Below are 14,962 nucleotides of genomic sequence, written 5' to 3' on the forward strand. Positions count from 1 at the left end.
TCATTGTTGATATTCAAGACAGTAGACAAATCGAGTGGATGTAGGGAAATCTGGGTTATAAAAACGTGATTGGAGCAAGCAAACATCGTCCCGTCGTTTCTGCACGGCAGTGATAGCTCATTTCCCTTTATGCTGAAAAATTCCAGGCCTGATTAGACAAAAAATAGACAATTTAGAAGAGTGCAATAAGAATTTGCAATCACTTAGCTAAACAGATGTCAGACCGTTTAGAAGTTTAGGACAAAGTTTTTTGGAGGATCAGCAAGAATTAAAGTTTGTTACATGCTTTATTCAAGCTTATGTTACATTTCGTGATATTCGTTTCGTTGTGTCATTCTTATCGAGTTTAGCACTAAAGTGTCATTTTTTAAAAAAAGTTCGTGGCTGGATGAAGAGTCGATTTATTTAGCAACGTTACCACACAGATTTGGCAATATTGTGAGTATGGCTTTGAAAAAGCAAACCTTTTACAACATCTTTAAGCTTCTCGTATGACACTTTTCAGAGTATCTTTCATAAGGAAAATTTCGCCGCTGTGGGCAGTGTCTTGGTTGAGTTTGAATCAGGGTTGAAACGATCAAAAAAATTATTTACCCGTTATTGGCAAATTTCTTGATTGTTTCGACCCTAATTCTGACGTTATATACTCTGATAAGTATCAGACAAAAAGCTTAGGTATTTGTAAAATTTTTGCTTTGTTCAATGTCATTTCAAGTTTGTACCACAAAAAATTGGTGAATATTGTCAAGCCTCGTTTTTGTGTTATCTATAAAGAGGCTGGAGAGGTGCCCACAACAAGTCGTAGGAGAGTGACAAATCTTGGTTGTTGTAATCAATTTTACATTTCTATGCAAGAAATGAGCAGGTGTTTGGGAGCTCAATTGGACGAAGACATGTTCAAGATTTGAATGAAAGGTTTCTGCACAGTTGCTGTGAAATCCAGGATTTCCACTCTAGAAGTTAGGCCTAAGTGAAACAATCCTCGCCGTCAACATGGATTGCAAGATAGTGATAAAAAGTGACCTACTTTCCACGGGGCAGAAAGGATTCCCTCAATTCTTGGTAAGAAAAGAACAAGCTAATGAATGGAAGTTTCCGTTATGTCACGTAGCTTTCAAAGAATCGCCACTTGAAGCGTGCAAGCGGTTTTTAGACGAGGTTGGTGAATGTGTAAATATATATTTGATTTCTCCAATCAGCAACTTAAGAAAAATCCTCGGTGATGCTTTCTAACATCAATTTTGCCCTAATATAGCTGAACCTCCTCTCTAAAGAGAGATTATCTGTCCCCCCCCCTTTGGGAATTCAAGTTTTGCCAGAAGTTTCTTAGTATAATTATCTTTCAATTTTTGTAGAGGAAGGTGATGTAGATATACCCATTTAAAGAGTTGAATCCAACAAAAGTAAATGGCTACCCAGTTTTTTCTTGTTTAGCTAATACAAAGCCAACTGGGATTTTTTGCTTTTATTGCACCCTGCAGTTTATTTACATATACTGAGAAGAAAAACAACTAGGTCCTTGGCCCTAAAGTTTTTTAAAGTTCTGATGCAAGGAAATGTTTGTTGTTACAGACAAATTTACAGAAAAAAACGTTAAAAAAACAATTTCACAGTCAAATTGAACCAGGTACAATCACAGAAGTGATGAGATTTCTCAAGAGAAGTTGATGTTTTTTCTTTTCTTTGAAAAATAAATTTTCCTTTTCCCATATTCTGAATTCACAATTTTAATGTTGAATGGAATCAATGTTGAATGCATGATTTAAAATGAAAGGATAGAACTTGTAATCCAACATTCATTCAGGAGGAAAGAGGTGGATTCAAATTTACATGGGCAATGTGAAGTGTGCAAATTGCAAAATTTCCAGTTTGTCTCAATAATTTCGTATGGGGTTGTAGATCTCTGGCTTCTTGATTCTTCCTCACAATGTTTTCTATGCATATTGTTGTTAAAATGTATATGTTTCATAAAATAATGTTGATAATGGAATTAGTCAAATGTAACAAATGTATGCCTGAAGATACTGAAATACTTTAAATGATTGCAAGAAAATAACTGCCAGAAATTTTTGAAACATATTTTAAACTAACCAAAAAGGAATGCATTGTTGCAAAATGTTTCTGCTTGCTTTGCTTGCAGGGGCCTTCTCTTTCATTTTTATCCTTCCAAAACCTCCTGGAACTCTGATAACTGCATCAAACTCAGGAGCAAGGGGCTGAAGACTCAGCACTTTCTGTCTCTGATTGTTTCTTAGGGTGTGAGAGGCAGAAGGGCAATAAGTCCTAAAACCATGTTGGTTTGTCTAAGTTGACACTAACCTACTTTTGCCTATGATTCTCCTCCTTGAACTTTATCAGGCATTCTCTTCAATTTTATTCTTTAATTCTCCTCTGTTGAGTTCTAATTTTTAACATTCCATATTTCGGTTTCAGCTTAAGTGTAGCAGATTGGTGGATACCAAGGGTGTTATTGCAATAGCAGCAAAATGGACATCAGATGGAAAGTTGATTACACAGACAGCTATTGCTGCACAGCTTAACAGTGTGGCAAAATCTGAACTGATACGGAGTTCTTTTGAAAGGTCTAAAAGTAGTACAGCTGTATATAGCTCAAAGTGGTGCACATTTAGGGAATTGAATGAATTAGCAAAAAGTGGTAGTTTTGGAAATGAAGACCTCCAATATGCCAAGAAATTTCTAGATGGTAAAATCTTCCTTTTGTTTGGTTTATTTTCTATATTTTTATAAAAATATGAAACAGGCATCTTTATGAATATCTTTGTTGTACAGATATTTTTATACAGTTATTAAAGAACATAAAATTAGTATAGTACTTTTTTGCCAGAGACTGGGAGTACAAGAAGCACATGTTACTGACTTATGAATTTTTTTCATTGTTTGGAATTCCTATTGTTTTATCCAAAATATCTAAGAAATTATATTGTTTGATTGAAATCTAACACAGTCTCTTTAATATGAGTATGTTACCCCTTAAATTTTTGAAGTGTACCTTCAGCTTTGAAATTTGTTAATGCCCCAGATTTTCACAGAGAACCAACACAAGGTATTTCTATTTTAAGATGTATTACTAGTTTTTGGCAACTCTAAATAAAAGTTTTGTTTTTCAAAGTTAATGTTATAACCTATTCTTTTCAAATATATGATGCTTTCTTACCAACTCAAAAGCAAACAAACCTTTTTTCATTGGATTTCTTATGCAGATGCCAAACTTTTTCAATGCAGAAAATCTTTTATATTGAAAATTTCATTAAATTCATTATTGTTATGCCAGCCTAAGAAAAGTTAAATGTTATTTCTAGCTCAATCTGTTTGCGCATCTCCATACCCATTATGATAATTAAAACATGAGATCTTTGTTAACTCCAAAGTCCTTTCGCACAAAATACACCAATAATTTGCCACCCAGATGTAGTCACTGTCAGTTTTCCCATGATATGATTGGTCCCTTCTGAGTAAGAGAATTTTTATCCTTGTTTTTAGGTGAGATTAGCTGTACTTCAATTCTTGACCAGGGATCTGCCCAACATCCAGAACAAACTCACAGCGATAAACAGAAAATTATTTCTAATGAAGCACACAGTATGAGAAGTGATATACAAAGGACACAAAAATCAATGGACTCCCCAATGGATGTAGACTCAAACGATGCATCAACTTCATTTAAGCGAAAGAGACAGCTTTCAGATTCTGATAGTGAGTATCTAGCCAAAGAGCCAAAAGGAATCACATCTGAAACAAAAATTAACACAGTTGTTCAAAGCACAGATTACATAGGAATGGAGGGGAAGCTGAGAAAATATCTCACTTATAAGCTAACAGCTCCGTACAAAGAATTGCTGGCTGCTTCAAAGTTTGATTTAGACCGTAAGTAGTGTTTTAAGTGCAGATTTTAAGTCAGTATTTAGAAGTGAATAATTCTTGCCAATATTATTTTATAATTCATTCCATTGTGAATTTGTTAAATTTTACAAGAAGCCATACCTCCAAATTAGCTATCAAGATTGTTGAAACCCATGAATATTATTTTTGCAAGTAAACATCAATGTGTAAAATTCTCAGATTCATCCACAAAGTAAACGTTTGTGAAATATCTTTATATTTGTCTGAAACCAATATTTGATTGCTGGTGTCTCTTAACCACACTTAACAAATACTTTAACAATAAGCTTATAAAGAAAACATTTTGTGAAACATGGCACCATTTAATTTGGCATGCCCCGGCATGCGCTAGGGCAGGCAAGTCTCGAATTTAAGGTACTGGTAGATTGACGCCATTAGATAACAAGATAGGTTAGGGTAGGCAAGTTTATGCAGGAAGCTATACAGTGGGTTACTGATGATGATGTCATGACTCACAAAGAGCTTCTTAAACCAAAACCCAACAGAAATGAAAGGCCTCTAATTGTCAAGTTTCTACTCCAGTTATGTCTGTTAATTGCTTTGATATATATGCTATTGATGACTGTAGGTGTAGAATCATTTGATTTCATTTCAGTTTCATTAAATGTTTGGTTACTGTAAAGAATCAAATTAAGTAAGGCTTGTAAATCAATGCTGTTTGAATCCAATTTTGAATCAAGGTATGAAAGCTGGCCAAGGAGATCATTTACTTTGCAAAATGTGGATGTGTCACAGGCAAACCCACATGAATTGAACTCAGTTTTTTGCTAAACTAGGGTACACAGTCTGGATGACCTTCACACACCCCTAGCCCCCTCTAGTCTAGAAGGGCTTTTTTGGAGAATAGTTAACAAAGAAACGTAGTGTAGTTAATTTTTATATTTTCTTCTCAAATCAGAAGCTGTCATTAATTTATGAAAAATTTTTCAGTGATCACTCGCTTGTTAATTCAAAACTATTAATACACATATGTTTTAATTAAACAAAGGAAGAATTATATGTTAAAGAAAGAAGTGCTCATTTATTCACCTACAAAGACAAACAAAGCAACCTGAAGATTTCATTTACGATTGATATTTTAACACACCAATGCTGTGTTAATTTGCAATTTGTTTCATATTCCTGCTAATGATATAAATGTGTGATATGTTGTGCTTGTGATATGTTGTGTCTTTTGTGCTTGTGATTTTGTGAAAGCTTGCACCATTTCCTTGTACAAAAATTACCTTTAATTTGCATTATTTTTGCAGATTTTATTGCCATTCATTATCTGTTTGAAGAATTTTCCAACGAAAACAAAAATGTTGATTTCACCTCATTCAAGAATGTCTTGGTTGAGCTAGACATAAAAGGATTTGACTTATTTGATCTTTTCAGGTAAATCTAAATGTTTCAAGATATTTCTATTTTATGAATTTTTAAAGTTGCTTAAGAATTTTTGTCCTACAACGATGCTGTTTTGTAATTTGCTATATCTTAAAAACATTCACTCTTTGATGCAAGGCATTGTTTGTAACCTTACTTAGTACAGACCTTGCATTAACACTGGGCAGCATCCGGATGGCTAGTCAATATCCTTCATGTTTATAAATTCAATTCCATCGCCAAACTAAATTTTCACCGACAAAAAGCTTTTAATAAGTGCTATATCAAGTATTAAAATCCATTTGTAATTTCGTAGTATATCATTGTATACTACTTTGATGACGACCTTATGTGCAGAAACATTCTGTCCAATGAGCGGTAACAAAATTTATCAAGTGATACCAAGTTCTGTTACAATAATGCTATTCATTTTACTTATTGCGTGCTTTCCAAATACTATTTCCTCGATTACATAAGCGTACATTCTTCTGTTGTTTTGAAGATCTATCTACAAAGCTATAGGCTTTGATGTTTCTCATTTTAAGCCTTATTCAGACTACACTGGATTTCCTATCGGATCCTTTTTCACACCAAACAGGTGTTCTGTTCTCACGATGACGCTTGAATCCGAAACGAAATGAATCCGGTATCATGTGAACAGCCACAATATTCGTTCTGGGTGGGGTCAGCGAATCTGTTGTGTGCAATATATTCGGTGTGGTGTGAACAGGGCCTTATCATCTGCTAAGAGAATTGTGTTCGCTAGTTTTCCAACTGTTTAAATGTATATTTAGAGGATATTATCTAAGTATTATGGATCCCTCCAATCATATTTGCCATTCAAGTCGTTGAATATGCCAAATACTGATGTTTTTATGCTATTAAGACCATTCCACGCCTTCCAACCAGAAAAATTTGGTATTTGGTTATAGACAGGAACAAAGCAAAACGAATAATGATATTACCATAATTAATTAAATTGATGTGGTTTGTGTTGATGACATTATACATGTGTTGTGTGCTGTCAAGTGAACGGTCAGTGGTTCTGTTCTCGTTTTCATAGCTGTGTAGCTGTGCAATAGTTATGTCATTGATGGTGTGCTCTTGGCTGCAAAAATGTTCTGCAATAGTTCTGACTTCTTTTTTTGTTGATGATATCTCGCCTGTGTTCGTTAAATCTTTCTTTAAGTTGCCTACTCGTTTCTCCGATGTATTGGCAGTTCTTGTGTCCGTTAGTTAAGCAGCATTTGCATTGTAATGCATAAATAACGTTTGTAGAGTTGTAGTTCAGTCTCGATTTTATTTCATAGTGTTTGTCAGTGTCAATAGTAAAGCTAAATGTAGTGGTCCCGTTGGTTATATGTTACCATGTTTTGCAGTGGCATTTGTTCCACTTTTGATCTTGGCATGAGCCAGTAAATTCCTGATTATGGGAAATTATAGTTACTACCCACACATCTGAGTCATGATTTTTACCTTTCAGATGGCTTCATGCTATAATTGTCAGAACTTCTCTTTCAGTCCTTTGCCTAGAGATTTGTTATAGTTCTTCCTCTTAGGTACATTTTCCATTTTTCCAAGTAGAAAAATCCTCGCTTTGCCGTCAGCTTTCTTGAGCTTTTCCTTAGTTTTTCAGGAACGTTTTCTAGTTCCTAACTTCCCGGAATTTCGAAATCAAATCTCTCTTAATGCTAAATGTATGAATACAAGTTTGTTTCTCTTTTATCCACTGTTTTGCATTTCTTGTAGGGCATTCGATAAATGCTGCAAAGGCTTCCTCCGATACGAGGACCTGCTTTCTGGGTTCGCTGCAATGGAGCCGGTTACACCCCATGGAGGCTGCTCCGGTGAAATCCGCAGTGTGTACATACTTAGGTATTATGATACCGTGGGACATGGGTATCTTTCATATGATAATTTTTGGTGAGTACTACTTGCACAAAGGTTTCCTATTCGATAAAAGACTTATTTTTCTAATAATGTTCTTTTTATAGTAAAAGTTTTTCGTATTTCGGTGAACTCTTTCCGAATCTCGCTACTTAATTTTTCACAAGGTTTTCAGTTTATTTTCGGCATGTTAAAACTATAGTTCTGCGATTCGCCTATCAAGATAGTAGGACCTCGGTCTGTTGTTATCTTCTAATCAGGGTACAGAAAGCCAGAAAACCAATAGATATTGAAACATTTACTATGATCGTAAATCATAGATTGGCACCTAGTCTCTTCCAGAGTTGTACATACGTCATTGAACACCTAGGCTCGTCCCAGGTTTCTTTCTACATTGCAAGGTGACAGCGGTAACCTGAGGCAACAGCTCTCAACACCAACATCCAATATCTGACAATTCTTTGAAAAATGCTATTATTTTCGTTGCAGCACCATTGTCGCTGATATCAAAAAAGCTAAAGGGATTGAAGTAACAGGCGAAGACCTGGACCAGGACGCATCTGAGCAGTTCAAGTAAGTTCTATTTTACAACATCTTGGCACAAATTTTTGTCACTTCTTGCATATTTGGCCCTCAATTTTGCTTTATTTGTACTATAAAGATTCTGTTAATTGCCTAATTGCCCCTTTTATGGCCTAGCAGCTTCTCGTTGAAATTCAGAAGCAACATTTCACTAACATAGATTAGCTATGGTGAAAATTAATTTGAAAACGTTCTATAATTGCTTGAAGAAATCAACAAAATCGAACAATAAGAACAGAAAGGGAAGTTTATGATAAAGTCCACGTAGGTAAACCAAAGTATACCCCGATTTAGCATTTTAGTGCTTAACCTACTGTTTTCCCTGGTTTTATTCAATAGTTAATGCATACAGTCTCTCCCTAGATCACTAAAAACAGGAGATAATGATCGTATATCGACTTTGGAGTTCCTACAAGCCATCGGGCAGATGAAATTTCGCGGTACATCAGTACTCTTTCGCAATCAGCCGTCGATAAAGCACAAATTGAAAAAAGTACCCATATCAAAACACAGAAATAGTTTGATAAACAGGTAAGGGACAATGCCCTCCTAAATGCTCATTCTTATCTTTTTCTTGGATGTTAAGAAGTCTAACGGTTTTGAGTTCCATAATTCGTCTAATTCTTGAGGAAAAAGTTTTCGAGCGGAATTTCTACACATCCTACTTCTTTTACAGCTTTCAATTTCTTTTAAAAGGACGGTTAATGTAGAAGATAATTTATATTTGCAAACTATCACGAGAAGATAATATAAAATAACACATTAAAACGAGAAAGATTAACAATAATTATTAAAAGTGTGACAGGTTCAAAAACCCCAAACAGCTAAGCATTAAGTCTTAAACATCACTTCAAAAGGTATTTGAAAATAGCTCGGAAAAGCGTGCCTAACTGACGTACTTGTGGTCTTTGGGGTCTAACAATCAGAAGATGACTTAGGTCAGCAGAGATTTGTATCCAGGGTCGGATCGAAAGTGAAGTTAGATGAAGAATGGCGTCTTTGATTGGTTCCTTGTTTTTGATCAATCGGTGAAGTGATCAAACCTTTCTCTATTCTGTGGTGAAGTGTCCAAGACAAAACTAACTCCTTCTGTCTATGCAAGTCGGCATGCTTTGTGTTGATGTAAACAGATTCCAAAAACACCTAAATAAAAAGACAACCTCGCTTGCCAATAATTTCAAAATTTTTGTGAATATAGATTTTGGGACATTCTTTATTTTCGAACAAATATTGACCGTAATAAAAAAGTATTTCTTTGGTGTTATTTTGTATTGATCAAGAAAATTTTATCCACTATGCTCTAAGACGGAGGTATCAAACGCAATTGCACAGGGGGGGAGGGGGGGTAATCCACAACACATTTAATGTCGAAGGACACACTATACAAACACAATTATGTAAATGATCTCGCGGGCCAAATATAATTACACGCTTGTCTGGATGTGGCCCGCGGGCCTTGAGTTTGACATATACTTAAAGGCATTTTTGAAGTTCAAATTTACGTTTCGTCAATACGATTGAAATGCAAACGTTTTATTAATATACTTAGTCTATTGAATTAGAGAAAGTTATTCAACTTGCCAGGTTATGGTTAAAGCTGATTAAATTCATGTAGAGATCGAGTCAAAGAAATCCTGGATTGCTAATTGAAACATAATTTAATTTGATTTGGAAAAGCAAAAATAATAACCCTTTGGTGCAAAACTTTTTCTTGAAGCAGTAATATCGTCTTAAGTGTTTATCCGGTTTGAATTTTTCCTGGCTAGGTCACTTGGTCTGTCCTTAGCTCAAAGGATTAAATTTTGATAAACTGGTATATATTTCAAAGGTATCATTTTTATCGACAAAGAAGTAAAATTCGACTGGATGACGGGAAAAAAATTTATCTCAGCAAGTCTCTGCTAATAAATATGAATTTTTTGAAAATATTCTCAAATTTTGATATCTGTTTCATTATATCAACTAATTTCATAAAGTTTTTTATAACCGGAGTATGATAAGATCACGTGTCTTTAGTAGATGACGTAAACAAAACTCCTTTTATATGTTTCTTATGTATATGTACAAAATGTTTCTTAAAGGTGCAATATTTTTATTTAACTTGCTTTTCTAGATTACAATATTTTAAGCCACCCTCCCCCCTTCCCCCCCTTCCCCCCTTCCCCCCATCTCCCCCTGTTCTCATCCTGTAGGTTTTTGCTGTGTAACCTTCAAAAGAGCTTTGCTTTGCATCAACAAGACATCCAACTAGTATTTTATGTTCATTCTGTTGCAAAAAGATCCCCTTAAACATGATTTTAACTGATTGCTAACTTTTTGGATCCAGAAAACTTGTACATGGTTGTATAGATATTGGGCAGACCCACTGTATATCTCACTACAAAATGTGTGTTTTGTCATACTAATAATAGCCTTTCTGGTTCAAAATAATCGTCTGTGTTAACTTTCCTTTTATAAACAGCATTGAATCTTTTCAAAAGAGACTTTCGTCATCTTGCTCGGAGGAATCTATCGCCAATGGAGGGTATGGAATATTTGTTTTTTGTTGCATCTTTTAGTAATTACAACTATCAATAAAGATATTCACCAAAAACACCTCCGATCCTTTCCTCCGGGTGCTCTTTCTTTAAAGTGAACCTTTCCCGTATGATGCAGAAAATATTTTTAAGTTACTCTTCCTAAGAAGCCATTATTTTCCAGGAGCCGTAGATACTTACGGATGTAGAAATGATGCAGTCATATAAACAGTATGTAGGAGTGAAATCTTGAACAAAATATTCATTATTTTAGGCCTTTTATTGCAGTCAATTTCACATTAGTCGAACTTGCGTAGGTATGATATTTCCAAACTCGGTAGTAAATGCCCAGTCCCAATTTATGTGGTATAAACTCTGTCAATTTGCATTGTGTAAACCGAAACTGATAAATTTTTTCATTACTTAAGTCGAACTTTAACTGCAAACCAAGATATTGTTACACATTTACAGCTCAATGGACTTCTTTAGTAGCACATCTTTAACTACTGTTGAATGCTGTTCCGGCATTAATGAAAAGCACGTTCTTTACTCCGACGGTTTTCACTGTCGAATCTTTCTTTTTGCTCTATGATGCTTTATTTCAGTTTTTCATACGTGTAAGTCGGACTCTGCATATGTCGGACTACTTTATCTTGTCCGAATAGATCCGACTTGTGTGAGTTGTATTTTGTCTCAATGGAACAACAGCTACTATCTAACTTTTTGAAAGCTGTCGCAGAGCATTTACCCCCAAAAGACTGTATGTCAAATGCTTTTCTCGATGGACAAGGAGGGCACGGTTTGACAATATGCCTCACAAGCAGAGGGAAAATATGCCTCACAAGCGAGACGGGGTTTCAATTCATTTAGTTTAAGCTCTTTTCCTTTCATTGCAGATACGAGCTTGCAACACATTCTGTTAAAGTAAGAAGAAGTGGCACAATGATGGATGTTGTGACACTCGCTGATCTGTTTGGAAAATCACACTTACCCGGAAACGGGGCTAGTATATTTTCAGATGAGATGAAAGCGAAATTCCTCAGGCTTACGTCCGTGGATTCATTTAATATGGTACGTTTCCTTATCATTTGAAACGTATATGAAACATAACATATTTTCCCGTCCCGCTTTAGGTTCGCCAAAGGACATACATTAAAAATCTTATCTGTTGAAATATTAGCAATAGCATTGCCTGAAATATCTGTCTTCTGCATGTATGTGTTTATATTGGCTTGGTCCGGCTTTTGGTGATTGACGAAGAATATCCTGGGAGTTAGTTCTCCAATGAAATATACGATCAGTTGTGCAGTGAGTGCAGCTTTCAAACCTTAGGAAATTCTCTTCATATGCATAAGAGATTTATTGAAGTCAAGGGGCAATTCAGTTTTGCAAAATAGCGTACGAGATTTTCAAAAACAGGATTTATATTATCCCAGATACAACACTAGGATTTCCATTAAAGGTCTACGAGATTTTCATATAGTGATTTGCTCCTCGATCGAAGTATAGCCAGTTGTCAAATAGCACTGGTGTTATGGATTAAGATGTCACTGGGTACTATTGGTTGAATTAATTTTTGAGTACATAATTACCCGCAGCAAGACTACGTTAAGCTAACTGGATTGTGTTTAATCGATAATATATTAGTATGATGTTTCATTGTACATTTTGCCGTCTTCTTTAGTATGACATTGCTAGTAAGAATTGTATATCAACTGGTCATGTGCAAATATGAATTAAGATGTTTTGGTAGGCTGTTAGGATGTGCCTGTTAGGATGTGCCTGTTAGTATGTGCCTGCTAGGATGTGCCTGTTAGGATGTGCCTGTTAGGATGTGCCTGTTAGGATGTGCCTGTTAGGATACGCCTGTTGGGAGGCCGTTTGGGAAACGTCTTCGATTTCTGTCGGACAGGCACCTTTTAATTCACATTCTCCGTGCTTCGCACTCACCTTTCTTCGATCCAAAGATACCGATGTCATGCTTTAAACGTACTAGAGGAATCTTGGTTTCTTTAAGACATGCCCCAATGTGTTTTTGGTTTCAAACCGAAAGTTTCAATATTTACATTGTAATTTAAATCAAGATTTTGGGGGCTCTTTGTAAATGAGTATCCAAATGAAATGATAAAATGACGAAGCCCGATCAGAAGCCGGATGCAAGATTAAAGTAGGGGGAGGGGGTTCAAGGGCAAAATGACGACCCACTATAAAATATCTTTCCAAAAAGTGTCATATTTGTTTTTAGATAGCAATATACATTACTTGGTTTGATATTGTCATCATCCATTTGAAAATCTGAGTTTGCTTTTCTGCATTGGGATTCAAGTCAACGTCAGCACAAATTTCCAGATACGTTAGTTTTGTGTTCTGCATTTTCTTACATCTTTTTTTATTCCATCTTTAAGAACACCCCTGCAAATGAGATGCTCACTGGCCTCAAATACTTCGAAAGACCAATCAAAGTGAACAGCGCAGGCGTGAATCCAAAGTCCGCATTTACTTGGGGTGTGGTCGATATGGATGCATTGGCAAGGTGCATTCTGGTAATATGTCAGCAAGTGTTGGATATTGTCAGTATAGAACCACGCCTGGTCAAATTAGAATCACCAACTTATATCCTTGGTAAGTCAAACATTTTTCTGTTCTTTTTTTTGCAATTCGGTTTCTGTCAATGTAGTTAATTAAACCAGAGTTATCTGGGCACTCTGAAACGCTTATAATGTGTTACTTTTTCATGCGAGGCTACGTTTTAATTGCCTGCCCAAAATATCTTTTATTTCTAGCCTTTTCTTCGTCGTAGTTTGTTTTAAACTTTTACTTTTATTCACAATGATTGTCACAGCATTAAATAGACTCTTTCCCATTAATATCCTGTACTTGCTATTCGCACTGCTTTGCCTATAGCTCATTTCTGAATATTTCGCACGACAATTCTAAATATCTCCCTCCACCACCCTTCCAAGGAGAATCTTTCACAATACGAAAAACACAATTAAACATAAAAGGCAGCAATCATTTCTGATGTCTAATAAGGCTTATCTTCCAAAAAATGGCTATTTAAGGCTTATGTTTGTGACTTAAGTCAATGCTTTTAATGAATATTACTGTTTCACTGGTTTGTCGTTAAGCGCGCGATGCCGTATTGGTAGAGCTGTACAAGCTTTCGTGTATAGAACACAAAAGTTTTCGAAGCTGCAAGTCTGAGTATCACACTTGATGCAATAATTTTGCAACTGTTAAAGCTACTCTATGCGTGGTATTATATTTAGTTGTTGTTATATGAAGTTCGTGATATCTTTAAGGACATAACAACTAAATTTAATAGCACCCATAGAGAGAGGAGTTTCAAACGTTGCTTGATGATTGCATTCAGGTTGAAACTCGGAGTAGCAATTTAGAATCGATCTTTTATTTTCCCTAAAAACGTAACTTTTTGTAGACATAAATAAACAAAAATTATCCATTCTGCTCATCACATTGTCTCAGCCAAAAGGTACTCGCGCAGCCAAAAATGATAAGTTTGTGAAGAGCCTAGCTCTTGAAAATCTAACTTTCCAGTACTGCCAAAGTATCCTTAATATATTTAGATACATCTAGAGGCTAATTTCCTATTGCCCCTTTATCTTTTATGTTAGTTCATTTGCCAGTTCTAAAAACATTTTGTGCACCATTACAGGTGATGTACATGGTAATTTCTCTGACCTTGTGTGCTTTGAGAAAGTTTTATGGCGAATGGGGCCTATCCTTACTCCATGCAGTTTTCTATTCTTGGGTGATTACGTTGATCGTGGCAAGTTCGGAATTGAGGTATATATTCTTCTTAAATTGATGTACTATGGTGTCTGATTTCTTTCAGATTCTTGATAGATGTGTTGATTAGCTAGCTAGAGGGGGAACTCTGGTAGTTTTTTGTCAAGACTTTCAAAACTTCTTTATGAAACCTATCATGTAGGGGACAGACAGCTCTGTATTTGTGTTTAGGTAAGGTACGAAGCAGAATTTCATTCTGTTTTGGTCACTTCCATAAGCAATTTATGCAGCCAAAGTTTTCTACAATGATTTTAGCCTTGAACCCTAGTTTATTAATGCTATCGTTATTCGGTATCTACAAAGGCTACCCCGAAGCATACATTGATGATCTTATCCACACTCTCTTGCGGAAATTGTTCACTGTGAATATGTCCAAACCAACACAACGTCATTAGCTGGGAACAAATATTATGCTCAGCCTCGATAGATCTTTCAAGGATCACTACGAGAATGACTTCCTCGAATCATTCCATTGTTATAAATCTTCTCGATTATGAATCGATTTTTTGGCACTGTTTGGAGTCCTCTCTACTTACTTTTACTGATAAATTGCGTTTTAGGTCGTGGCTTATCTTTTTGCACACAAGATTCTTGCCCCATCGAAATTCATTTTGATTCGTGGCAATCACGAAATTAGAGGGATTCAGAGGATGCACACTTTTTATGGGTGAGTAGAGTTGATTTTTGCTAAGCTATATTTTTGTATGGCCTTTTTATTAAATTCTGGTCTAGAATTGACTAACTCTTAAAACACTCACCGATAATTCCTCTCTCGGAATATTTCCTTATTGTTTTCAAAACTGCAAGTTTCTAGAACTCTCTAGTTTCCAAAATTTTATGCTGCCATTTCTTCAGTCCAGCCTCCATTGCATAAATCTCTC

The 14,962-nt window shown here is 35.6% G+C and overlaps 1 protein-coding gene across 1 annotated transcript in view; it reads left to right on the top strand.

Moving 5' to 3' along the window:
- Positions 1 to 77: 77 nt before the first annotated feature.
- The window catches only part of LOC135683284 (uncharacterized), a 28,833-nt gene continuing 13,948 nt past the window's right edge, over positions 78 to 14,962 (top strand). The window contains exons 1-12 of the mRNA XM_065198494.2: positions 78 to 1,158; positions 2,434 to 2,704; positions 3,502 to 3,885; positions 5,172 to 5,298; positions 7,036 to 7,209; positions 7,663 to 7,746; positions 8,119 to 8,286; positions 10,217 to 10,279; positions 11,168 to 11,342; positions 12,677 to 12,893; positions 13,948 to 14,078; positions 14,642 to 14,748. Coding sequence (XP_065054566.2) covers positions 994 to 1,158; positions 2,434 to 2,704; positions 3,502 to 3,885; positions 5,172 to 5,298; positions 7,036 to 7,209; positions 7,663 to 7,746; positions 8,119 to 8,286; positions 10,217 to 10,279; positions 11,168 to 11,342; positions 12,677 to 12,893; positions 13,948 to 14,078; positions 14,642 to 14,748 — 2,066 coding nt within the window. The 5' untranslated portion in view covers positions 78 to 993. The remainder of the gene's footprint in view (positions 1,159 to 2,433; positions 2,705 to 3,501; positions 3,886 to 5,171; positions 5,299 to 7,035; positions 7,210 to 7,662; positions 7,747 to 8,118; positions 8,287 to 10,216; positions 10,280 to 11,167; positions 11,343 to 12,676; positions 12,894 to 13,947; positions 14,079 to 14,641; positions 14,749 to 14,962) is intronic.

This window comes from Rhopilema esculentum, chromosome 7 (genome assembly GCF_057945365.1).
Source record: "Rhopilema esculentum isolate cy_ngs chromosome 7, ASM5794536v1, whole genome shotgun sequence".
NCBI classification, from domain to species: Eukaryota; Metazoa; Cnidaria; class Scyphozoa; order Rhizostomeae; family Rhizostomatidae; genus Rhopilema; species Rhopilema esculentum.